Source organism: Nothoprocta perdicaria, unplaced genomic scaffold (assembly GCF_003342845.1).
Source record: "Nothoprocta perdicaria isolate Ctin4 unplaced genomic scaffold, notPer1 scaffold_9, whole genome shotgun sequence".
NCBI lineage: Eukaryota > Metazoa > Chordata > Aves > Tinamiformes > Tinamidae > Nothoprocta > Nothoprocta perdicaria.
The window spans coordinates 5,603,906-5,628,011 of record NW_020456198.1 but is presented as its reverse complement, the minus strand read 5'-3'; the positions used below and the strand labels follow the sequence as shown (position 1 = coordinate 5,628,011).

The 24,106-nt window shown below is 52.4% G+C and overlaps 1 protein-coding gene and 1 long non-coding RNA gene across 3 annotated transcripts; one reads left to right on the top strand and one right to left on the bottom strand.

The window, feature by feature from the left end:
* The first annotated feature begins 665 nt into the window (after nt 1–665).
* Nucleotides 666–18,416, top strand: LOC112958760. The gene is made up of 2 exons (XR_003251492.1): nt 666–873; nt 18,273–18,416. It is a non-coding gene; the product is annotated as an uncharacterized LOC112958760 (long non-coding RNA).
* On the bottom strand, nt 1,301–15,610 carry FAM107A (family with sequence similarity 107 member A). 2 transcript variants are annotated; one of them, XM_026052689.1, is made up of 4 exons: nt 15,593–15,610; nt 7,586–7,760; nt 4,446–4,602; nt 1,301–3,638 (listed from the first exon to the last, which is right to left on the bottom strand). In XM_026052689.1, the coding sequence occupies exons 2-4, from the start codon at nt 7,753–7,755 to the stop codon at nt 3,531–3,533; spliced, it is 435 nt and encodes a 144-aa protein (XP_025908474.1). In that variant the 5' UTR covers nt 7,756–7,760; nt 15,593–15,610; the 3' UTR covers nt 1,301–3,530. The 2 variants fall into 2 exon arrangements, with proteins under 2 accessions (XP_025908474.1, XP_025908473.1); XM_026052688.1 differs by lacking the exon at nt 15,593–15,610 and adding an exon at nt 14,829–14,881.
* Nucleotides 18,417–24,106: the final 5,690 nt, after the last annotated feature.

The window sequence follows — 24,106 nt, the reverse complement described above, 5'->3', positions numbered from 1 at the left end:
GTTAAGAACTGATTTATCACATTAATCCAAGTGCAAGGTGGCCCTTTGGCTTTGTTTTGCTTTGCCCTGCTAGGCAGGTGGGCCTGTTTCACCAGGAAGAAATTTAACATATAGAGAATATCAGTGAATATCCCATGCACAGCACCCGATCCTGCTTTTTTTTGTGTCCTAAAATTTTCAACCTATTGAGCTGGAATTTGTGAATGAGCAAAAGATGCAGCACTGAGCACAAAAAATGAAAATGTGTGTTGATGAGTAAGTTTACACAGTACTAATGAACAAGTCACTGTCAAACTTCAGTGGTTTTTATTTTTAATAATTTCATTTGGCTTCTTGTCTGCTTGCATCCTTGGAGCCTTTTTTTTTTTTTTCAATTCTGTGTGGAAAAGAGCAAAATATACAATCATCACATAGTTTATTTCCTCAGAAGGGTGTGCATTAAACAGTGAGCATTGACATTTGATTGAGTACAGTGTGAAATATATATATTTTTATAGCTATAAACACAAACACAGAATATAGGATTATCTATCACATAGGCAGTATATGCAGTGCAAAAAATACTTTGAAAATCTATATATTTTGGACAACATCACATTTCTTTAGGAAAGTGTTTTAGGGACATAAGGAGATAGACCCAAAATTCTGGAATTCATTTAACAGAAAACAGCATACAAAGATTTTCCCAGATCTTTTCCTGTTAATGTCAACACTGGTCATTTTTTCTTTTAGGTGAAATTGTTTGTCGCTCGAGTCAAGTACTTTTCTGCAGCACTGCAGCCACAGATACTGGCCACACAAAGAGTGTCCAGTGAAGGTTTTATGGACCCTTAGTCCGTGTCCAGCAAAGGAGGCAGTTTTCAGTTTATGAAGGTGAGAATGTGCTTGAAAACGATGGGGTTTTTAAGTGAACACTGCAGCAGTCCTGTGTTATGGGGCCGTGCAGAGCTGCCCGACGGGGCTTCTTCATGGCCCGTTTGCCAGTGGGTTCCCGGGAGCATCCCACGAGCCTGATGCCGTGACCTGTTTGCCAGTGGGTGCCCAGGAGCCTGCAGGGATTTCTTTTGCCTGCCTGAGTTTAGTCTGAGCTGGGGCAGTGAGATTTGGCCTCCGTTTGGGCACAAGCTGCAGGGTACAAGTGCCAGCCACCCGTGCGTGTCCGTGTGCTGCCCGCTCTGTGCTTGGCAGCCACCAGGCCAGAGGCTGCTGCCTTAATATTTTTCACATTATTTCAGTGTGCTCAGGAGCACTGTTGTATTTTTCTGGCTTTTCTTTGCTCAGATGAGTGCTCAGTTTACCCAGGCATTTTGGAATGGCTTTGCACCCACGAACTTGCATAAATGGTCCTATCCAACACTGATTTCAGCGGTGACTAACATTGTTCTGTTCTGGGGTTGATTTAATCTGTGGCAAAACTATAGGTTCTAGGGCTTCGTTGTTGTTCTGAGCTCTTTGATGAAAATCATTTACTCTGTACCCCTCACAAAAGCCCAGCTCAGTAAGTTCTGGTCTATTATTTAAATTGATGATATTTATAGGATATCGTATAATGCTCTCTACAACCATATAAAGGCATTTTTAGCATCACCTTTTTCTCTTGGAGAAATTTGGCATCCCCCCTTCCCTCTGCTGCTTCCATGTGGGCTCTTAAGCTACCTGAAAAGCCACACAGTTGGAAAGGGCGTAATTGCTCCGTTCAGATCTTGATTGACCCGTAGTGACTGCGTGCACTGGATTTCTGAAACAAAAACTTGTTTAGATTAAGCGTGATGAGTGTGGGGCTAAAAATTACCATGGAGTTAGTGCTATAAGGTGGAACTCTTGAGATCTAAGATCGGGCTAAGGGCTCCTGTAATCTCAGACCATCCTAGTAGCTACGTAGCTGCATCACCCACTTGACATGTGGTGGAGTAACTCATGTTTTCCTCAAGTTGACAGGTTGAGCAAGAGTGAATCAAAGATGAAATACCCTGCTGGACTGGAGAAAACTAGGGAGTAGACTAATAAGTTCTTAATTAACAAAGATGTGTTAAATGCCCAGTTTCCCTTTATTCATAGATGGATCCCCTGCAGATGTGGATAGTGGATATTGTTTGATCAGGTATTGCCTTCCCAGCTGGCTGAGTCCATTGAGTTTCACTGTTCAAGAACCACTTTTCAAAGGCAGTTGGTGAGTACACTGTCTAGGCTTTATATGAGGGCTGAGGTGAGAAGCAGGAAGATGAGCTATTCCTGAAGGAGACATTTTAGCTCTAGATGAGGGCACCCTCAAGGCACAGGTGCTTTTGAAGAAAGAGTCCAGCAGTTTTGAAGATTTTCTACTCAGGTACCCCATAAATATGGTAGGCGCTGACCATAAGCGGTGCAAAGGCACCATCTCTCCCAGCTTTCTTCTGCTAGCAGCCAGGAGAACTTCAGCTTTGCAAAGTGGCGACTGAAATGAAGCAGTTCTGACCTCAGGGAAGGGAGAAGAGAAGCCCTGTCAGCCCTGATTTGCAGCAGTATCTATGGGTCCAGGTGGCAGCTGTGCTGCAGGCTGGGCACAGAGGTTACAGGACAGCAGGGTGACATTGCCACCTCTCGGCCACTGAGTGTTTTCCCCTGCGTTGCTGAGGTTGCAACGTGTCCAACTGCTGGGTGAGGGGCTGAAACTCAGTAGTCCAGGGGCAAGAGGCAGTTTCACCTCTCTGCTGCTCTGACCTTCCCTATCTGCTGCTGGTTGCTGAGCCAGCACCATGAGTACTGAAAACACCCCCAGCCTTTGTTTGCTGCCCGTAGCAGTTTCCTCCTACTTGGAGCATTCGTGGAATAGTCCAGTGTATTTTCTACCTGCTCATGGAACAGGCTAAATTGCTTATTCAAACAGGTTTGAAATGCAGTTTGATGCTCCTGATGAACCGTTGCACCTTTCTGCCTGTGCTGGATGTCTGTGGGGACGCAGAGGTTGATTTTTCTAACAGTTTAATAGTAGAGCTGTGCTGCTCAGATGCACAATATCCGTGAGGTTGACTTGCATAGTGGTACAATACCTGTAACTCATGGAAAAGCCGTTGTGGTCACCGTGTTTGTTCTCAGTAATAAGCAGATTGTCCCTCTTGGTTGTCATGCAAAGGCTTCCATGAGCTGCCCAGGGCTGCAGCAGCCTTCCTGCTACCCCGTGCTCAGCGAGCCTGCCTCTGGGCTGATGTGACAATACTCAACCCTCCACAGGCTTCTCGGGCTTAAACATTCACTGTGTCCCAAGGGTCAACCAAGAGTTAGCTGGAGGTTAGTATCCACCCACAGTCTGGGGGAAAAGGGACCTCATTTCTCTCCGCAGCTTCTCCTGTGAGTACTTCTAGCGAATACTGCACTTGTTCCATTATGATACCTTCCTGGGATGGGAAAACCTTTTTTATGCATTCTACTGGAGCAAGCATTAATAACAGGAAATAGCCCCAAAGATGTGGCTGTGAGCGCTGACCGGGTACACGATGCCAGTGGGTGTTAGTGCCGTCCTTGGGACGATCCCTTTTGCGTTTTGGCAGGAGCTATGCTGCTTTCTCCTCCCCACTCACTGTCGATGTCCTCCTCAGGTTTTCTTTGACTTTGATGAATTCTGGTGCATGGTCTTCCTGCTTCTCTTGTTCTTTCTCCAGCTGAAATGCAAACAGTCATCATTATCTGTGCCCACTCAAGGATAAAACTGCAATTCATTAGCTACATTCAAATGGCTGGTTTCATTAGTGCTCAGGGTCCAGTTGTTATTGCCCAGAATTGAATGACTCTGTAGGTCACATGTTGACTCACTCTCTTTTTCACCCTTAGTTTTCCTGGCTCACAGAAACGTTTGTTCTTTTCTCCAGTTGAAAAGGTGGAGAGTGCTCCTCACTCCCAAACTGGCATGGGAGAGGGAGGAGGAGGCTTGAATCCCTGCAAAGGGAGCCTGTGAGCCAGGGAAATGTTCCTACCACTGGGTTGTCATCTACAGGTTGTACTGCTTCTCTATGCAGAGTCTTTATGGATCTGTCCCTAAGTGACTCAGTTTCATATTTCTGATTTTTCAGTGTTGGACTTTGATTTTTGTGTGTGGTCTTGGCTTGGTTGATAGTGCAAGAGATCTTCTGTGCTATTAAAGCCATTTTATCAATTTTATGTGCAGGTATTGGTGAATGGGACAAGGAATTACTTTATTTCCGAAAGAAGCAAATTAACTTGCCCAGCCTGTGTGTCACCCTTCTTGCTGCCCTCCTGGTCTGCTCTGGCCAAGGCACCATTCCCCTGGCAATGCCCAAGGATGGGTTTAGCTTGTGTGCATGTTGAGAGCTACGTTCTGTGGCTCTCATTTCATGCAGGGGCAGCAAAGTCGTGCTTTGGGTTGAGCCCCATTGTACCCCTCTGCTCTCTGGTCTGTGCCTTGCACAGGGGTTTAGGTAACCTGGCGATGCCTAAAAACTTGATTCTACCTGATCCAGCCTCTGGTGCCTCTTTAATAACTCTTTTTCGAAAGGTGACTGCAATTTCTTCGCCTCTTCCTCTTCCTTCTTCTGTCTGATGAGCTGGTTTCGCCGCCGGTGCTCAAGGACCCTCTGCAGCTCTGGCTTGCTCTCCACTCCCAGGCCTCTGTGGATGAAGAGAAGATGTGTCAGGGCTAGAACACCATCACCCTCCTGTTTAGCCACCAGAAGTCTGTCCTCAACCCTGAAGGGAAACATGGAGATCCAGGCCACAAATCCACCTGGAAGGGTTTGAGTAGGGAGCACTTTGGTGCCTTTGGAACCATGGAGGCTGCCCTGAGGTGTAGGAGGGTTTGAGAGGCCTCTTTTACTGTCCTGCTGCAGCTTTCTGTGGTGGGAATGGAAATGCCATTACTAGTTTTAATTATTTCAGGAGCAGCTTGAGCTGCATTTAGGGAATTTTTGTTTTCCACCAGCAGGGGTAGTCATTGAACTGCAGTAATTGTCCTGGCAGTTCATTTCCTCCTCTTGCATCCAGATTTGCTTTAGCGCTGGAGATTAGAGTGAACCTTGATAACGTGGAGAGTTTGGACTTAGAGGCTGAAATGAAAGGTGCTTTTCTCTTGGAAGCAAGAGCATTTGCTGATGAAGGGGGCACCTGGCTCCCCTTCAGCCCTGTCAATGCATCTGAAAGAGGGACTGCTAAAATCCTGTTTTGTTAGGGACAGGATTGCTGGACAGGAGAGGTCATGAGGACACTTCAGGGGTAAATATGCAGCAAAGAGCTGGAAAGCGTTCCCTGAGTAGACTTCATAAAGCTAACACTTCACAAGTTGCCATGACCGAATCTAAACACTAAGATTTACCTTTTGCAAATGGCCCTGGCCACTGTCCTAGCAGCTGCTGCGCTCCTGAGATCATGGAAGTAGCTGTGCATGTGAAGGGATAAGGGTCAATGGGGAGAAAGTCCAGATGTGCTTGGTGTGGCTCATGGGATGGTTCCTGCCCTTCCAAGATGCAGGTTCAGCAGTCTTACCTCCTCCCTGATAAAAGGACTCAGCCTTCTGCAAAACCCATAAACTTTCTGGCTTAAACCACTAAAACTGGTGACTCTGTGCCCTGTTGTGAGTCCTAGCCCATTCACTGAGCAGGCCTTGCTAGCAACACAGAGCTTTTTGTTGGTAGGAGGTTTCTATTGACTCAAGGCTGGCCGTTTTATATTAAAGTTATTAGAAAGCAGAGGCATCTTGTCCAGTGGACTTTGCACCTTTCTTGGCATGATGTCAGGCACTAGGGTTGTATCTACCATCGCTAGAAGTTTAAGTGGCAGAAAGGTGAGGGAAATACTGTCCAGATGCAGCGAACCACTGGGGAACATGTCTGGGGAACCGCAGTCCCTGGATGCTCCCAGGGAATGGGAATGCATTGAACATTGCTTTCCATTGCCACCTCTTTTCCTGCTTTATGGCAGGACAAAGTTCACAGTTGCATTAGCATAGTTAACAGGAGAATTGACAGCAGAGCTTTTCTAATGTTTTTTCAAGCCAGAAAGAACTCGGGTGTTACAGAGATGCCTCTCCAAAGGCCTGAGAGAAAGTAAATCTGCCCTGGCTTGCAGCAGGCTCAGTGTTTGCAATGGTGCCTCTGGATTTGTTACTGTGCTTTGATTTAGTTGGCCTGTGCTGTTGGTACCCAGAGGTGTTGACTGTGATAAGGTTTTTGTTGCACAAGTCTCTCGCTTGAATTGCTCTGGGTTCTGCCGAAGGGCAAAAAACAACAGCAAAACAGAAACAGGAGCAAGCCAGAGGTCCCTCTCTCTCCTCTTCCCTTTCTCTCCCCTCTATAGTAACATATAGCAGGAGACAAACTGCTGCATTTGACAGTGATTTGCAGGATGTTTACAAGCGCTCTCCTTCCTTCCATCTAGGATATCCATGTCAGCTTGGCAGCTTTTGTGAACCGACTGACAGTATTTGATTGTCTCTGGAACCCAGAGACACCAGAAGAGACTATAAAAATTGATCTAAATCTGACAAGGCTTCATAACCTACACCGGATGATTAAAGGTTTGAGTACTTCCAGATTTTAAATCAAGGAAAAGAAGGAATTAAAACAGGTTAAATATTTGATTAAAGATCTAATTGTAAGCAACTTGAAAAGGTAGATGCCTGTTTGCAATAGGCTTTGTTTTACATATTTGTGGAAATAATATTTGGGAAGCCTGAACGTGAGCAAGGTTAAATTGGTGTCCACAAGCAGTGTCTCTCTCTGAGAAGTACAGGACTAAAAGGAGAGGAGGTGGCAGGATGGTCGTGGTGGGGCTGCCTTCTGCCAGTGTCTGATGCAAATGTGGCCATGACGTGGTGGCAGGAATAGGACTCAAATAGCAAATGATGGAGTACGTCACTGTTTGCTTGCTCTGATCCATGTCCCAGGGTCTGTGCCTTGTCTTTCCTGTCACATTATCCTGCCTTTCCTGCCCTGTGGATTAGCAGCGTGCCTCAAGGACTGCCCTGCTGCAAGAGCAATTGTTGCTGTCCCACATCCTGTTGACACCAGTCTCTGCTCCTCCTTGAGCCTAACCAAGCAACCTTATCTGGCAGCCACAAACCTTGGACAAACAGCGGCTGGTATTTCCTTGTTCATCTCTGCTGCTGAAGTTGCAGCGGTTTCGTCATGCTCTGGTCCCCTGTGGTTGGAAGGGGATTGTGTTCTGGGAGATCAAGGCGGTGAGCAGAGCAAGCTGACAAATACTCATTTGAACATTCATGTTCAACATTGATGGGACATCAGGAAGGGGACAGTGGGGTTTTCCTTGCACGCACGGATCTTGGGCCAGGTATTTGCAGCTTCCAGAGCCTGTGGCTCTATGTGTGGGGAAAAAGTGAGCAGCTCCAGAGAGGACTTAGCAGTGCCTCAGAATGGCAGAGATTTTCTGTTTTGCTTTTGTTTTGAAAGAAATTGCTGGGCTGAAGAAGAGAGAAAAGGGGCTACAGCCAAGTTTTATCCCGTGTCTGTAAGTGAAGGGATTTATCATGAGCTTCCAGCTTGTGGGCTGTCTCTGACCATGCAGCAGCATCTGGCTGATGAGCTCAGACTGCTCAACACCTCACAGACTGCTTCAGTGACAGGTGGGGGCTTCTTCTTACCTCTTGTGGTTCATCAGCAGCTCTCTGTGCAGCTCCTGGTGACTCTTGGAGGCTTTTACGGGATTTAGGAGTTTTTTAGGCTTGATAAGATCTGGGTTTCCATCTATGTAGTCTGGGTGAGTCAGGATATTCCCAGTGTCTGGCCGTTCCCTCTGTATTTCAGTGTACATGGATGCTGAAAGAGAAGAGAGGTGTTTGCATGAGAAGTCTCAGTACACTGGAGAACAGGAGCCCACCAGAGCTCTTGTCTGCTGCCAAACAGGAGGAAAAGAGATGGTGTCTGCCCCTCATATCAGTGTGAGGCATTGCTGATACCCCACAGGGCTAATGTTCAGCATCCAGCCCAGTGCCAAGGAAAGCATCACTCACACATGCAGTACAGGATCATGCTGTAATAATTGTGTATGTTCTGGATGTGAGAACAAAGCTCTGCTCTTTCTCAAGTGCCGGCAGCTTGGATTTCAGGCAAACCACAAGGCTGTTGATTTTTTTCCTAAGGACTCTCCATTTCTCCATTACAAAAGAACCTATACAAAGTGAGTGCAAAGTACATATTGCAAGACAAAATACACACAGTGGGCTGTGTCTTTAAGTGTGAAGTGCAGTTGGGCAGACTGTAATTATGTTGGTGTGCAGTCTAATCAGGGGATTTATTCCCAACTACTCACTTGAAAAAGTTGGAAGTTTACCAGTAGGCACAAAAAGTCCCAGGAATAGAGTGTAGGCAGCTCCACATCTGTAAATGTCTCACCATTATAATATTTTGAGAATCAAAATATTTCAATATTTTGAACTTTGTGAAGCTATATGGGTTGATGGTGCAGGAAGGGATGTTGTTTGGTAATTTTGCCTTTTTCTCTTATTGTAGTCTCATGTATAAAAGGAATAAGACCCTGTTAAAAAGAGAAATCAAGAAATCAATAGATAAAGCAAGAGAAAGAAGGTAAGGGTCGGTCTTTCTTAGTAAGCACTTTCTCAAGGTAAAGTGAGTTGCAATCAAACAGGATTGTTTAAGAATTAATGCTGAAGAAACGATTCAACTGCTCGTTCAGTGTTGATGTGGCCAGTGCCCTGCTGCTTTGGGAACAAAGAGAAACAAATCGGAGCCCTTTACAGGAGCGTAACTGGGTGAATCTGATAACTATTTAAAGGGCTCTTGGGAAGCTGGAAACAGTGATTTCTCATATCAAATTATTTTCTTTTAGGATTGATGTCTGGTAGCCAAAAGTGATGCACAAAATGGACCAGTACTGGGCCAGCTCGTGTGCCCATGGGCCACGACTCCATGAGTGCAGGCTGTGGCTCAGTGGTGCCTTCTGGAGAGGTAGGCAGTGAAGAACAGCCAAGGGTTAGCAAAGCACAACTTTTTTTGGCCAACTTCTGTTAAATGAAAGCTAGTTTTCAACCAGTGAGAAAACACAACGGGTGTTCACCAAGGGTAAAATTGCTTTGGTTTGTTTTTCTCATACTTCCTCACTTTTGAGGAGAAAAGGCAGAGGATAGACAAGAAAGGGAGATGTAAAAGCAGAGCTTTGCCTGGGTGGGAATGAAGGGGATGACCTCCCATTTCAGGTGGCAAAACAATGTCTTCCTTTACTTGTCAAACAAGAGAGCTTCTCTCTGAAGTAATGTTGACAAATAACAGATCTTTTAAATGAAAAATGTACTTTCTGAATGGCAGTACAGTAAAAGGCTGGATTTAGTGTCACCATGGCATCCTGTTCCCCTTTTCTTTCAGTGCCCCTTTGCCAACATTTAGAAGAGAGCTGTCCTCTCCTGCAGCAGAGAGCCTGTGTTTGGTTTGTGTGATGGCACCAGTTCCATCACGCTGGTTATGGGTCATTTTGGGGTGGAAGCAGCCAGGGAGGCAGCAGCTCCAAAGGGGTCGAGTAGCCTAATGTGGTTATTTCCAGACTGTAGCAATCCAGCATCGCATGACCCAGGCTTGGGAAATAGAAGCAATTTATCAGACTACTTAGTGAAGGCGGAGAGGGCTCTTTTCCCTGAAGCTAACACAAATGCCCAAAATGCTGGGAAGGAAGGAGTGGGAGGAACTGAAATACACTGGGAACATTTCTGGCCAGGTGGCTGTTAACTCAGCACGCCCAAGAACTCACGGCACCTGTAATTTACCCAAGCAGGACCCAGCAGGTAGCTTTTAGCTTGTTTTTCACCGTGCCAGGTCTGTCCAGGGGTGTGCAGATGCCATCAGGAACGTTTTTGCTCCCTGTGGATATCGGCATCACCACCTGCCAGGTCAAGCGGCATCGGTATCCGAGCTGCTGCCCTGGCACAAGGTCAAAGCACTGACCTTGTCCTAGAAAACAACTGGAAAGAGCCTTGAGCCTAGCTGTGCAAACAGCATTTTATATCTTCAGAAGACCTTAATCTGGCACAATTCAAGAAGTCTGTTCGTTTGCATGGAGCATAAAAAGAAAAATGGGACTAGAAGAAGCATTAGTGCTCCTGAAACACAGCTTGGGGTTACGCTGGGAGTAAGGTCAGGGCATCCTCTCTCCTGCAGTTTGGTAGAGAGGGACCCAGTGCAAAATGTTTCTAGTGGAGCAGATCTATCATCTTCACGATGTCACGTAATTCATATCCATGTACAGGGGGACAGACTGCTATCAGGCTGCTTTTTGTCATTATTTATAGTGCTGGAGGTGTAAATCAAGCCAGGTCTCTGCGATGGATTTACAGCAGGATGCCTGGTTTTGCATGATGCAGCTGTAGATCAATGAACAAAGCTCCGTTCTGGCACTTCCTTGGTCACCATCATAAATCAACCAAAGGTATTAGACATTTTTATATCGTTCTTGGCAAGATATAAACAAAAAATACACGTACATTTTAACACCCTCCCCGTGCTTGGAAAGGCGGGGTGACCTTTCAAATAGAAGTGGTTTTGTATTGTTGTTTTAGCAGGCAGTTGTGTTTGCTTCGATGCATGCAGTCTGTTGTTTGCTTTTAAAATACTTTCGCTTTCCTCATTTCTAAAATGAGGCTTTCCAAGAAAGGTACATTTCTGAGTGACTTTTCTATACATACAAAGCAAGGCCACACAGATGAGCAGGTCAAGGCCACAAGCACTGGGAGATCTTTGGACTTCATACCCAGCATGACCCCTCGCCCCAGAGAAACGAGCTCCCAGCCTTGTTCTGTTTTCTAGGAGACCCCTAGGAAATATCTGCATTTGTCCCTTTTCCCAGGTCCAACCCAGAGTATAGAAGACGGAGAAAAATGACTTTTAAAAATCTTTTGATCTAAACTGAAGCCCCAAGTCCTGCTCAGACTTTCTGGAAACCCCTACACATCTGCTGTGGTGATAAAATCGGGGGTCTGCAATCCTGGCTAAAACCATTTCCACTTACAATTACACATAGTCCCCATCTCTTGGGAGACAGAACAGTGGGCAATTTTGGTGAGACATTAAGCATCTTGGAAAACCTAAGCGTAGCAAATAACAATAATAACATATAACAATAATTAAATATATGCCACTGGGAGTGTAACGTGTAGGGTGAGTGGGAATGCTGAGTGCTGGGGACACTGAGTGGCTTTTGTGCAGCCCTGGGCAAGGGCAGTTTTAATTTCCTAAACCCTAAACAGACCCATGGGGCCTGTCAGGCCTCTGCCTGGGATCAGGCACCTGAGATGGGGGCTCAGCTGGGTTTCCCTTTGCTGCTGCTTTTTGGATCATCCCTGATGCAATTTCCCTTGCTGAGAAGAGATCCCCTCCAGAGGGGAGCAGAGCACAGAGCATTTATTTAGGGTTCATTGCCCTGTCTCTATGCGATGGGCTGACCTCGAACCCCTCTGCACGTGGGCAGGACCGATGCTGCTCGCTGTGCTCCGCTCTCAGCTGCCTCCAGGTTCCCTGCTCACTGTCCTATCGGGATGAAAATAATCCCCAGGAATGTTAAGGGGATTAGTGGCCTTGGAAGGGGCAGGTAGCCCAAGGGGGCTGGTTGCAGCTGGCTGCCCGACTCCAGCAGCTCTTCACAGGAGCAGGGGGAAGAAAAAAGACTGAAAAGAAAATTAATCCAGAGCTGTGGTGTTTAAAAGGGTTTAGGGCATCTGTCTGGGCTCCTGCCCAGCACCTGGGGATTTGCAGTGTTTCAGGAGGACGGAGGGCGTAGCAGGAGGCCCTGGTTCAGCCCCTTTTTGCAGATTTTCATGTGAAATTCCTTCCCAGGCATCTCTGTTCTGCAGCCCCTCTGCCTATGGGGTCCTGGGGCCTTGGATGCAGCTTTGGGACGAGCCTGCACGTAGGTAGCAAGCATCTCTCCTTCCCCTCGACGTCGTTTCGCTGAAGCACCCTGCAGTTCTCGCTGCTCATCATCCTTCCCCCATGACAGACACGTCATGCCTTGCATGTGCCCTCACACATCCTATAATCCAGCTGCAAACCGACTTTCTCCATGTTCAGCACCGTGCAGCCTTGTACTCCGAGGCACTGCAATGCTGTACGACTGGTTTGCAGTAAGCTTAACCTGTAAAACCGCTGGTGTAACCTTCTGCAGCACAGGTTGATGTTTAATTTTAGCTGCAGTCTATCAAGCAAATATTGTTTGCAGTCTCTTACTTGTGTTGTCTATGCTGTTTGAGTGTTGATTTTCTGACCAGACTGTTTAGAGGGAGGTTTTTCAGTCTGGATAAATAACTAGAAAAGGACCCAAACTGCTCTTTCTCAAGTGCTTTATGGGATCCTTTTCTGGGCAGAGAATGAGCCTCTACAAAATGTCATCAGCATAAAAATAGGCAGAGGGCATTATTCTGGGAAGGGGAACCAGGGTCAGATGGTGTCGTGTTCATTGTGGACCCTGTTCTTTGGTAGGAAAGATGAGACTGCTCCAAACAAGCCAGCTTAGATCAAGTTTTTCAGACCTTGTCCAGCTGAGTGACGAACATCCCCTGGGATGAAGGTCAGCAATTATTTTGGTATATGTTTTAGTGCAAGAGGAACATATTGGAAACAGGGGGAGAGCTGAGATTGTTCATTGCTGCTGCTACTGGCTGAGCACCTCCTGTGGATGTTTACAGACGGGAAATAAAACAGTCGGGTTTGGATTGTTGTGCAAATCTGGGGAATTTAGCTGGTTTGCTGGGACCAGGGGCTCTCTGCCGCACTGCTTGTGGGGACACAGGACAGTGACGCTCAAGCAATGACCTCTGCTCCCCAAAGCTTTGCAGGGAGAGCCCTCCTTTCCTGCGCTCACACACTGCACGGGGCTCTGCCTCTGAGCAGGCGAGCGGTTGCATTTCAGGGCTGCTCTCATCCTGCAAGCAGGACACCTGCTTTCAGCAGGCATTTGGTAGATTCAGAGCAGAACGAGGTACCACAGGGCCATGGTTAGGGCCATTTCAGAATGCTTTTGGGCTTGCAGAATCAGAATGGTTGAGGTTGGAAGGGACCTCTAAGAGATCATCCAGTCCAACCCCCCTGCTCGAGCAGGGACACCCAGAGCACGGGGCACAGGGTGGCATCCAGGCGAGTTTTGAGAATCGGAGCATGCTGGGGCTGTTGCTGACACTGCACGATGCATCTTAAAACCCCAACTAATCTCCTGGAGCAGAGCCGGAGCAAAATGCCGCTCGTTCCTCCACGTTAGCTTAGTGACTGCAACGGCTTAGTGCCTCCCTGAGGGATAACAGCAGTGCTGGTACGGCCGCCCCGAGGCGGCCGGGTGCTCATAGCACCCTGGTGTGAGGGGCTTGCCCTGCTTTCCACCTCCGGGACTGGTTTCTCCAGGAATGTGTCCCAAGACCCCTTGCTTGGCTCGGAGCAGCGGCAACGCCGGGGAGCCGGCTGCACGCTCCCAAGGGGAAGCGCGCGGGGCCGCTCGCAATCTATCGCGTTAAATAATTAAGCGAGCCTAATTCTGGTGCTGTAACGCTGTAACTTGAGGTGGCTGCGCGGGGCAGGGGCGGCCCCGGTGCTGTGACGGCGCTCGGGGCTCAAGGGCAGGAGGAAGGCAGCAAGGTCATGGCGCGTGGCGCTTCGGCAGCGAGCGGTGCATGAGGAAAGGCCATCATTTTTGTGGATTTTCCTTATGTTAAGTAGCACTTGAGGCTCCAGATCTGTTTTTTGTGTGTGTGTAGTTGCAGGGCCGGGAGTTTCTTCGTCACCGGTGCAACAAGTCCCAGCAGTTCCCAGCCCTGCGCTGGCCCTGTCACCCCTGTCACCTGCTAGGTTCCTGTCTCCCCGTTCCGCCAAGTGCTCGCAGGGCTGGTGCTGCTCAGCAGCACAGCCAGAGCTCCCCCATACAGGCACCCCCAGCACCCAGGGTCACCCCCATTCTGCCAGTGCCCCCAGGTCCTTCCCGCGCTCCCCAGCGCAGCCCGTGGTGCTCACAGGTAACTCCAGTGTTCCCCACCCGTCCTACCGGTCCCGAGCCCGGTGCTCTGGCCTCCGGAGGGGCCGGGAAGCAGCATGTAGCTCCGCACCCCTCTCCCCCCAGCTCGGCGGTACCTTTGGGGGCGGCGCGTTTGGGCAGCGGGTGCTCGGGGTGCAGCGGGGCCCACCTGAGCCCCAGAGCTTCGGCAGCGGCAGAGTGCAGCTTGGAGGGCTGGGCGGCATTGATTTTGCTGGTTAATAATTGCATTTAAAAGCCTCCCACAGCGATAAGCCGAGATGCTGAGCCTGGGATCCCGCTCGCTGTTAACCATTAACAAGGATATCGGGCCGTTTTGCAAACGGCCTGTGCACCAGCTCGCCTGGGTTCGTTAAGTGGTGACAGATGCTCCGCGATCTTTTTGATAATCACAAACTTGCTTTTAATACCCTGTCCAATATTTGCTCTGGGCACTGGCCAGGGTAGGAGAGCAGCACGACACCGCAGTCACGAATGATTTTTTTAAGGTAGCTCAAAGGTATTTTGCTGAATCCAGAGGGAAAAGCCCCTCTCGGAGTGGCAGTGCCAGGCTGCCATCGGTGCCGATACCCCAAGCAGCCTCATTGCTCTGCAGGAGGAAGGGACAAGCGGGAACACGGCGCTGCTCGGCCAGTGCACGGTGGCACCTGGAGCCCTTCCGAGAGGCAGAAACGGGGAATTGCCCCTTCCAACTGCTGAAGCATTAAAGGAAGTAGCTACTTTGAGCGCAGTTTACAAGCCAGTCCTCAGGGCACGAGCAGCTGTGCGGGGCTGTGTGCGGCCGGCAGGACGAGGCCGTGCGGGCCAAGCTGGCGGGCGCCCCAGGACCGTCCCGTGCGCCGCTCGCGCCGCCGCCGCGCGGGCCTTACCTGAGCGCAGCAGCGTGGCCCGCTCGACATGGCGCGACATGGCGCTGCCGCCTCCGCCGCGTCGCCTCAGCCGGAGCGGGGATGCGGCGTCACGTGGCGCCCGGCGCGGCGCGCGCCCGCCCTGCCCGCCGCTCTCGCCATCCCCGCGGCTGCCCGACGCCGCGGCCTTGCCCGGGCTGGTGGTGAGCGCCGTGCCAGGAGTTTGCTGCCTGGCGGCTCCTCGCCAGGTGATGCTTTTCCACGAGTGCCAGAAAAAAAATCCCTATATATATATATATATATATATATATATATATATATGATTTTCTTTTCTCCAAGCCCTTCTGTGTGTGCAGCGCGGCCGGGTTTCTCCGGGAGCAGCGGCCGCGCTGAGCCGGTGGCGGGGACGCAGCCCCGCTCCCGGATGGGCAACCGTCTCCTCCACGCGCTTTAAACACGCTCCCTCCCCGAGAAATCAGATCGCCCCGGAGGAAGCCGCACGCCCACTCCCTTTAGCAACCGCTGCAACAGCAGAACCCGGCGCCAGGGCAACCGCTCCCGGGATTAGTCCTGGGCGTTGCAATTATTCCCCTTGCAACATTCCCCAAACATCCTCCGGGCCCGTGATGGAGACGGCCCGGCCCTGCCGCCCTCTTTCCCTGTGGGGCCGAGCTCCTCTGCTGGCTTCGTGCTGAGCCCTCGCCATGCCGAGCTCCTGTTGGGGATCCCAGTGTGTTCCCCATCCTGGGGAACCCCTTCTCATGGTGCTGCACAGAGCCACTCACCCGAGCTGCTGCTCGCCGGCTTCCCGCTCCGGCTCTGGCCCCGGGCCTGGAGGGAATATTCCTTCTGCAAGAGAAGAGAGAGAAGTGGAGAGGGGTGAGGGCGGGAACGTGTGCCCGGCTGCGCTCGCAGGCTGAGCATCCTTCCCGGCGCGCAGGTGTTTTCTCCCAAGTTAGGCATGTGTTTGCACATCTATTCTTCTAAAATAGAAGAATATCATGAAGCACGGGAGGAACCACCAGTCTTTTGCTACTAAGATCTTTTAAGTACTTTTTATTTTATTTGTTTTCTAGCCCAGAGTTTAGTTCTGACGGACGTGGCGTCTCAACCGCAGGAGCAGAAAGACACGCTGACCTGCATTCCCCTTGGAGCGCGGTGTCTGCCTCCGCGTGCACCTTCACACACTCGTGACCACGTGCCGGTTGCAGAAGGGGCAGTGGTTTAATCAGCAACAGCCCGTGCTGCTAGGCAAGGGCTGAAGCTGCAGAGGGGTCTCCTTTAGAGCAGGGGTTGCGCTTTCCCCCTCAGCCCTTCCTGGGTTTTGTGCCCTACTGCTCCACTGGCCTCTGGCATGAGCAAGATAAACCTGAAGTTTAGGTGCTGCAGGCCTTTTGAGCAGCCTAAAGTGGAAGCGTTGAGCTTGGGTTTAGCAAGTTCCCTCAGGCCCTGCGTTAGGCTGCATAAAATACATGAGGAAAAGGGATGTTAATTGCCATGGACATAGTTGTGTCCAACGCATGGCACTGTGTGAGCAGCTCCCACGCTCAGGGTCTGCTCCTCTGCGCTGGGAAGCAGGTTTTAGGGGTGCACAGGAACTCCTGCAACCAAGGGCAGCTGGACGGCAAAGCCGGTTTGCTCGGAGTCGCATGAGCAGTGATTCACTTGGGATCTAAATTAGTAAGTGATCTCAACCAGTGCCCCGGTCTTTGGGATTAACAAAAAGCCTTTGTGTTTCTGCAGAGCTCCCTGGAGGTGGCCCTGTCAAGGCAGCCAGTTGCTAGGTGATGCTTATCTGCTGGTAAAGGGCCCCAGGCTCCTTGCAGTGTCCCCGTGTCCCAGGACCTGGTACTATGGAGAGTTCACCTTCAAGTCATCCTGCCACGTCTCGTGGCCACTGTGGCCCCTCTGACCTTGCTCTGAAAGCCGCAGAGGTCCTGTGGGTTGCCCCAAGCTGGTTCGGCTGTCTGAGGACTTTGGTGGTGGTAAAGTTCCCATTGTTGCTGTCAGAGCTCTGCGCTTGATGCCCTGGTGTCCTCCGAGGGACAGGAGGGCTGGCTATGCTGCCCGGCACAGCTCTTTCTCCTTGGCTAATCACTACTTGGACCATGGGAGTATTTGCAGAGCTGGGGTGGCTTCTCACCTCCCTCTGGCTCTGGAGGAGAAGTTAATGATTGCCCAGAGATAGAGACTTTTATCTGCTCGCCATGGGGTGAAGGGGGTGGTGGGAGTCTGCCCCCAGCCCTGGGCCGTGCTGCAGGAGTCACAGAGCTTCGTTTGCCAATGTGGGAGCGTATTGCAGCACATGGGTGGGAAACGCCTGCCTGCTATTTCCCAAGCCCCTGTGTTCTCCAAGCTGCATGCAGTGCGTCTGGGCCTTGTCACAGAGGAAGAAGTAATAATAAAATCCAGGCTCCTCCGAATGTGGCAGCCGCTGCCCCTTGGTGACCGAGGTGTGTTGGTTGTCCCAGCCTCCTCGTGCATCGCTCCGGCCCAGCAGGACAGCTGCCAGCCCAGGCTCTGTAGCGCAGCAAGGACCTCCTGCAGCAGCTCTCTTTCCAGAGGCATTTTCCCTGCTACGTGATGCTTTTAACCACCCATTCTGTAAGCAGGAATCCAGCACCACAATTCCCTGCTTGAGGAGTGCAGCACTCCTGCCGAAGTCGGAAACCGGCCTCCCTGTGTACCCCTGTAGGCAGTGTTGCTTGTTCGACATGGTGCTCTACTATTAACGTTCAGCAAAATTAATAGCCCGCTGTTGTGGATCATGCTTGTGCTTTGATGAAAGTGGTTAGAGAAGTGAGCTGCCAGCAGGGTCAGACTCCAAGCCACGGAAAGGGAGATAAGAGTGGCTGCAGGCAAGGTTAGACCGATGCAAGAGCCACTCACAGCATCTGTGTTGCACTGCAGTCAACGCCTGAACTAATAAATGAAATTGTGCAATCAGACCAGGGTGCTGGGGAGGTACTAAGGTGGGCAGGACACCACCCACTGAAGACGCCGGCGGCCTCATGTGAAGCTCCTGCAGACATGGGTTTGGTGAGGACAGCACCATTGGCAGGGGTGGAAGGTACCAGCCTGCTCAGGAGCAGAGCTGCTCAGAGAAATGTACTTTACTCCTCAGTTGCTCCAGCAAGTGCTGACCTTGGTGTTGGGTGAATGAGATCCATTGATTGCAATAGTCTTATTGCTTAGCCCAGAGTCTTTGAAGGAGTTGGTGGTGACCTGAAACAAGGTATTGGTAGCTGGTAGATCAAAGGCGGTATTTCTGCGCAATGAAGGCACAAAACATGAGATTTAATGATTAGCCAAATTGCTCTACCGTTGCTCAAAATAGCATCCTCTAGCTGCTGCCAATGCTCTGTACGACAACATCTCTCACATGGCCCTGGGTACAGAGGTGTTATTTAAACTGTTGCCTAATGTATAGTTGCTGATTTCTGCTCTACCTGTGCTTACTTGCAGCACCTGAGACTGATCCAAACCTCCATGAAATCGTCCGCTGGAAGAAGCCTTTGAGGACAAGTAGGACTTTTCTCCATCCATGGTGGAAAGGCACAGAAATCTGCCAGCTCCTTGGCTGCTTTCCTGCACTGCCTTCCTGTGTGAGCTGCCCTGTTATTTAATTCAGCAAGTTGGTGCAGACCTTTGCCTAGATGATGCCATTGTCCTTTTCGGGAGAAACATGAGCAAAATGAGCATGTCCCAGCACTGCAAATCAGGGCTAGCTTCGAGCTGGAGATGACATGGGGAAGAATCAGGAAGGAGAGGTAAGCAGGTGTGGAGATAGGTCCCTCCTGAGCCCCGCACACTGTGCTGTGCCCCCCGACATAGCAGCTATGGGGGTTGTCACCGCCGTCAGAAGCGATGTTTTCCCGGGGCAGAAGGATGCTCTGTGCGCTGGGGTTACTGCCGGCTTGACGGTGCACATTCCTCTGCTCTAAGCTCACTACGGGACAAAGTTGTTTTGGCAGCTTTTGTATTCGAGACTGGCAGGCACCCAGAAACCGGTATCGGGGCCCAGGCAGGCGCTCCTGAGCCAGCAGCCGTGAAATCTGCTGTCCTGGCGGGCGCAGCGCGAGTCCCATCCCAGCTTGTCCCTGGTTTGGGTGCCCCCGATCACCATCCTCGCATGGCCCTTGCAGCCCCCCTGCCCATGGAGGGTCAGGTCTTTCAAGCACTGCTGGTGGCTGGTGCTGCTCCTGGGCCCTGGCCATGCCACAGCCAACCTCACTATCGTATTGCAAATGACCGTGAGAAGCGGTGAGCTCTGGTGTGGGGTTTCATTGCCGAGCTCCTGACCTGCACAAATCTGCAGCGTTTGATGAGCTGACGCGGAGTTTTGCTTTCCACTATGACCATGGCAATTTGTGAAGTTAAGCCTGCCCAAGGAGGCTAGGCTCTAGGTCCCATTATGGGGCTGGTCTGTGTTACGGCTGCCCCAGTGGCTCGCAGGGAGCAGCAGCCAGGTGGCCACGTTGCGACCTATTCGAGTAGAAAATTGCTAATGAAATAGATAATTTGAAAGGGCGCTTTGTGTTATCTTGCTCATAACAAAACCACTGTTTGTCACAGCCAAGCACTGCGCTGGCCCTTGTGCTCCTGCCTTGCACCCGAGCGCTCACGACTGGCCTGGCCCTGCAGCCCCAAACTGGTAAAATGGGACCAATTGGGAGCGCAGGGGAAAGCCTCGCTGGAGCCGCCGTGGGGATGCGGCTGCACAGGGTTTTCCAGCGGGTTAACGAGCAAGCAGCAACGGGGTCTGGCCTCCCGTTGTGAGGAGGGCTGGGGGTCTGCGCAACTCGGGAAAAGCGTTGGTCTGCGGCGCTGAGGTGACGTGAGGGGCCGAGGGAAGCACTGTGAATGGAAACCTGCTCATCCAGCTCTGCTACGTGGTTTCCTTTGGAGCAGGGTCCCCCTGAGCAGCATCACACACCCCGTGGCACAACCAGCACCTGCTTGATCCTGCCGCAGGTGCAAGTGCTCGTGAGGGACAGGGAAGGCAGAGCTCCAGCCATGGGCAAACTGGCTGGCACTGAGCCCCCATGGCCCCTCTCTGGTAGAAACCCCATCTGCTTTGGGGGCAGCTCTCATGGCTTCCTTGTCTGCCCTGCTCAGTGCTGCTGGGTGCTCCGTGTCCCTGAGCTGGGATCCCCTTCCCGCTGCCATTCTCTGCTGGCTTCCTTGCTGGGATGATGCTCACTTGCTGCATCCAGGGGTTCTGCCCCGTTGCTGTCACCAGGGGGTGCGGGTGGCCCAGCTCTGTGTGCTCCCAAGTGCCTCTTGCCTTATCTCCCTTCTCCATTTTAATTTAAGTGTAATAGATCTTTTGCCTTGCTGGGCTGCCTGAGCGAAGGGCAGCCCTGGTGTGGGAGTGGGTGGTAGTCTCTTCCCTAAGCCCCCGGGGAAGCCTTCACACCCTGTTGCAGTTGAGCACTGAAAAGGCCTAAAGCAAGGTCTGCTTAATGGGATTCCCTCAGGGCCTCCAGCGGGGAACCTTCAAAGGGCTCATGAGGAGGATGGAAGGAGGCAGCAGCACAAAGCGGGATCAGAGGCCTCCTGTCAAGAGCTTGGTCGACGTGGCATCAGACACAGGCGCTGCCCCGTGAGCCTGAGCTGTTGTTTTCCTGCCCGGGCTATTTTTGCTCCGCGCTGGGCGGCTCATCGGTGATCTCCCCTATCCCATTAGGCACTCGTGACGCACAGAGTCATCGGCTTTCCCTCCCGGGGGCTGCCGCAAAGCCCTTCTCCCTCCCAACAGCGCAGCGCTCCCCGCGACGCCCCGGGACGCTGGAGCGCCGCGGCTCCCGTTTGCATCCGCTGCTTTGGAATTGCTCTCGCTGCCGGCGCCGCGGAACAACCGGTGCCATTGAGGGGCTGTCAGCGGGACTCGCGCTGCCCGCGGGCCTTGGCAGCGGCAGCCCCGGCCCTCAAAGCGGAAGCAAGGGACCCCGATGCCAGCGGCTGCGGCCGCTTTCCCAGCCACAAAACGGGTGAGATCCCTGAGCAGGCTCTTGTGCTGGCCGGAGGCTTTGAAAGGGCTGGCGTGAGCACAGGCTCCTGGGCTCCTAAATAGCCCTGCGAGAGAGCTAGGAAAATCCTGGACGTGCCTGCCAGCCGGGGGCAAGCGCAGGGTCCCCTCTCCCCGGGGTCCCGTGTTGTCATCACTCTGTAATCCCATTGTAGAGTGGCCTGTAAGTATCTCAATGTATAAATATCTACCTGTATAGCAGGGAAATACTGTAGGAAGGATGAAGTGTCTCGGGAAGACCTTGGAGGGACATGTGAGGAAGAATGGGAGCTGCTAGGAAACGGGCAAGGAGAGGGCAGGGCTGGTCACCTTTTAGGTTTTTTATGGGATTATTGTACACAGTGAATGAAAATGGTAGCAGAGGCTGCTCTTGTGCACCGGGGCCTTAGATCATGTCACCTCCTTCAGGTGCCCTGTGTGTCTTCCCATGGCAAATCTCTTTAGGCCACTTTAGGCAGCCGAGTTGCCCTGTGTGCAAAGGGCTGCTCAGATCCATGGAATGGACATCCACGTTGGCACATCTGCCCATCGGGGGCTGCAGAGGGGAGCCACTTGCTCAGCATTAAGTGTCAACGGAGAAAATGTGTTCCCTGCCTCCTGCCTCTTACAGAGTGGGTGGAAAATCCAGAAAAACACCCTCTCACTGCCACGCTCCTCGTGTACTGAAGCAGCAGGTGCAGCAGATGCCTTGTGAAAATCAAGAGCATCCCCCGAGAGCCCGAACCCCCCGGGGCCCTCTGCTCCCCAGCAGAGCTGCCCAAGGGCCGGGTGCTGCCCGCCAGTCTGGAGCCTCCCCCTGCTCCAGAGGGTGATTATTCCCCCAGCTTTTGCAGAGGAATACACATATATATTTATTTTTAGGAGCTGCTCTTTATTGCAGAGCTGAAGTGGGTTTTTTTTTTTTCTGTGCCTGTGTGTTTAAGCCTTCGTCTCTGGCGTTGTGTGAATAACATGTGTTTTATCGCTGGTGAGAAAACTCCATAAAAGTGCAATGAGACGCGTTGGCACAGCAGGAGCTGGGGACTGCTGAGTGAGAGCAGCGCTGCCGCACTGAGACCTTCCCAATGTCCCCCGAGGCCCCACTCCTGTCCCGTCCCTTTGCTGCTGGCACGAGGCCTTTCCAGGGCACAGGGAGACGGGTCTGCTGGTGCCTGAGGCCTCTCTGCCAGTGCTGGCCGGCTGCCCCCTCTCCTTGTTATTTCAAACCAGCGGCGGAGCAAAGCTCGGCAGGGAGCCTAATCTCAGCTCATCTGACGCGAGTGAAAACCGACCCTCTTGGGAATTTGGGGACAGGAAACTTTCCCTGGAGAAACGGCCCTGTTGCTTGCCTGCTATGCGGAGCTCCTGGCCAGGGGCTGCCTTGCAAATCCTGCCCCAAGACAGCAGAGCCCGTGCTGGAGCAAAGGGCGCTCGGGCCGAGCACGACATCCTGAGCCTGTGTCCCGCTGCTGCCTTGTGCCCGTGCGAGCGTGGACATGTCAGGAAGGGGCTTTGGGAGCAGCTGCAGCCTTTGCAAGCAGGAATGTCCCCTCTCAACAGCTGCCCTGACATCCTGCTCCCTGTAACCCTCATGCTGCTTGTCAGGTGTAAATTGGACTGAGAGGCACCGTGGCAGTGTTGGGGCGAGGTGCGGAGCAGCAGCGCAGCGCTCAGCCCCTTTGCCTGTGTACCCTGGAAACGTGCGCCAAGAAGCCTTGTGCCCAGCGCCAAGAAGCCTTGTGCCCAGCGCCAAGGAGCCTTTGCTGCAACTCGGGCAGGCCCTGGCCAGGGGTAAAGCCCCGACCCTCCGTCCAGCATCACTACTCAGGACCAGTCGCACTGGGAACACACTGGGTCCGGCCGGGACCGAGGTGCAAGTGAAATCTGTGACCCTCTCGTGCTCACTAAAGAAATACCTCAAAGCTTTCTGGCAAGTCCCTACCGCCGGTCCCTTTCAAAGCCAGGCCACTTCAGCATCGCAATTCCAGGAAGAAGGAGCAAAGGGGAAAGCTGTCCAAAAGCTCCTGCCCGGGGGGCAGGGGAGGATGGAGTTGATTGATAGCTTTGAATGCAGCAAAGCCCCGCGCGGGTGGCCTGGAGCCAAGCCTGCCTCCCCGGCTCCTTTCCCTGGGTTCAATAGCAGCCGTGCAATGTGCCCACGTCCGGAGGACGCGGAGCTGGAGCCACGTGAGCGATGGCTGGGGACTGGCCACAGGCGTGCGGGAAGCTCTGCAGCACCTGCTTGGGATGGGACTCCCTTCAATCCTTGTTTTTAGGCTCGCGACCACCTTCCCCTGCCTCCCATGGCAAAGACGAGAGTCCACGCTGGGAAAGCACATCTTGGGAGGAAAGCAGAGCTCCTCGGGGCAGCTGATGCTCTCAGAGAAGGAGGGACAACGTGATGGAGACCAGAGGGGCATGGCCCAAGCTGCCTGCTCTGCACCCACCAGGTCTGCTCTAAGGCTCGCAACAAGAAGCGGAGAAGTTTCCCCTCAGGCTCTGTCACCTGTTTGGTAAATTCCCGCTGAAGTGGCCCTGAGGGGCCATTCCCAAAGCGGCCCGCATGCCGTGCCGGGCTCGCTCCCGACGATCCCATGAGTCTGCTCCTGTGCTGGCTCTGCCGAGTGTGAGTGTAGCTGCGATCGGCTGGTGTTGGTTTTGCAGCCCCAGCTTGTGTCTGGGCCGAGGAGCCCGTCGGTTGTGCCTGACCATGGGGCACGAGCACCTTTCCGCAGGGTTGGCGCAGGGCAGCGCTGCCCTGCAGGGGTGACGTTATCTCCAGGCATGGATTTCATCGGACGTAAAAGCAAAATGACGTCTAGGGGTGTTTCTTTGCAGCCTTCTCTGCGTGGCTTGGGCTTCCTAAGGCAGCCTTTCCCTCAGGGCTGCGCGATGGGTCGTGCTCCCGACGGTTGGGGTGGAACGAGAAGCCCTTGAGGGCTCGTCTTCCCTGGGGAGGAGCTGGCAGCAATTCCCAGGCCTGGGAATGCTGGAGGGAGGGCGATGGGGCTCGTGCCAGGGGTGCTTCCCAGGGCTGGATGCCAGCGGCCGGCTCGCAGCAGAGGGCGGCCCTGGGACGGGGGGCCCGAGTCCTCGGGGGGAGCTCTGGGGCGTTTGCAGCGCTTGGGATGGGCTCAAGAGGCGGTTTGTGCCGGAGGGAAGAGCCACGGGGGATCCCACTGCCCCTGCGTGCACACCCGGCTGTGCCTCGGCCCCACGGCACCCGCGTCGCCGCGGCGCTTCGCCCCACGCACCCCTCGACACCCGCGGGCCGCGCGCGCCTCAGCAC

What these genes read in the sequence shown, in the direction of transcription:
- FAM107A (XM_026052688.1), bottom strand. Translation starts at nt 14,868, where the DNA reads ATGTCGCGCCATGTCGAGCGGGCCACGCTGCTGCGCTCAG. An exon ending in GGCCACGCTGCTGCGCTCAG is followed by an intron (nt 7,761 to 14,828) that starts GTAAGGCCCGCG and finishes CTTCTCTTTCAG; the next exon opens with CATCCATGTACACTGAAATA. An exon ending in CTGCTGATGAACCACAAGAG is followed by an intron (nt 4,603 to 7,585) that starts GTAAGAAGAAGC and finishes CTTCATCCACAG; the next exon opens with AGGCCTGGGAGTGGAGAGCA.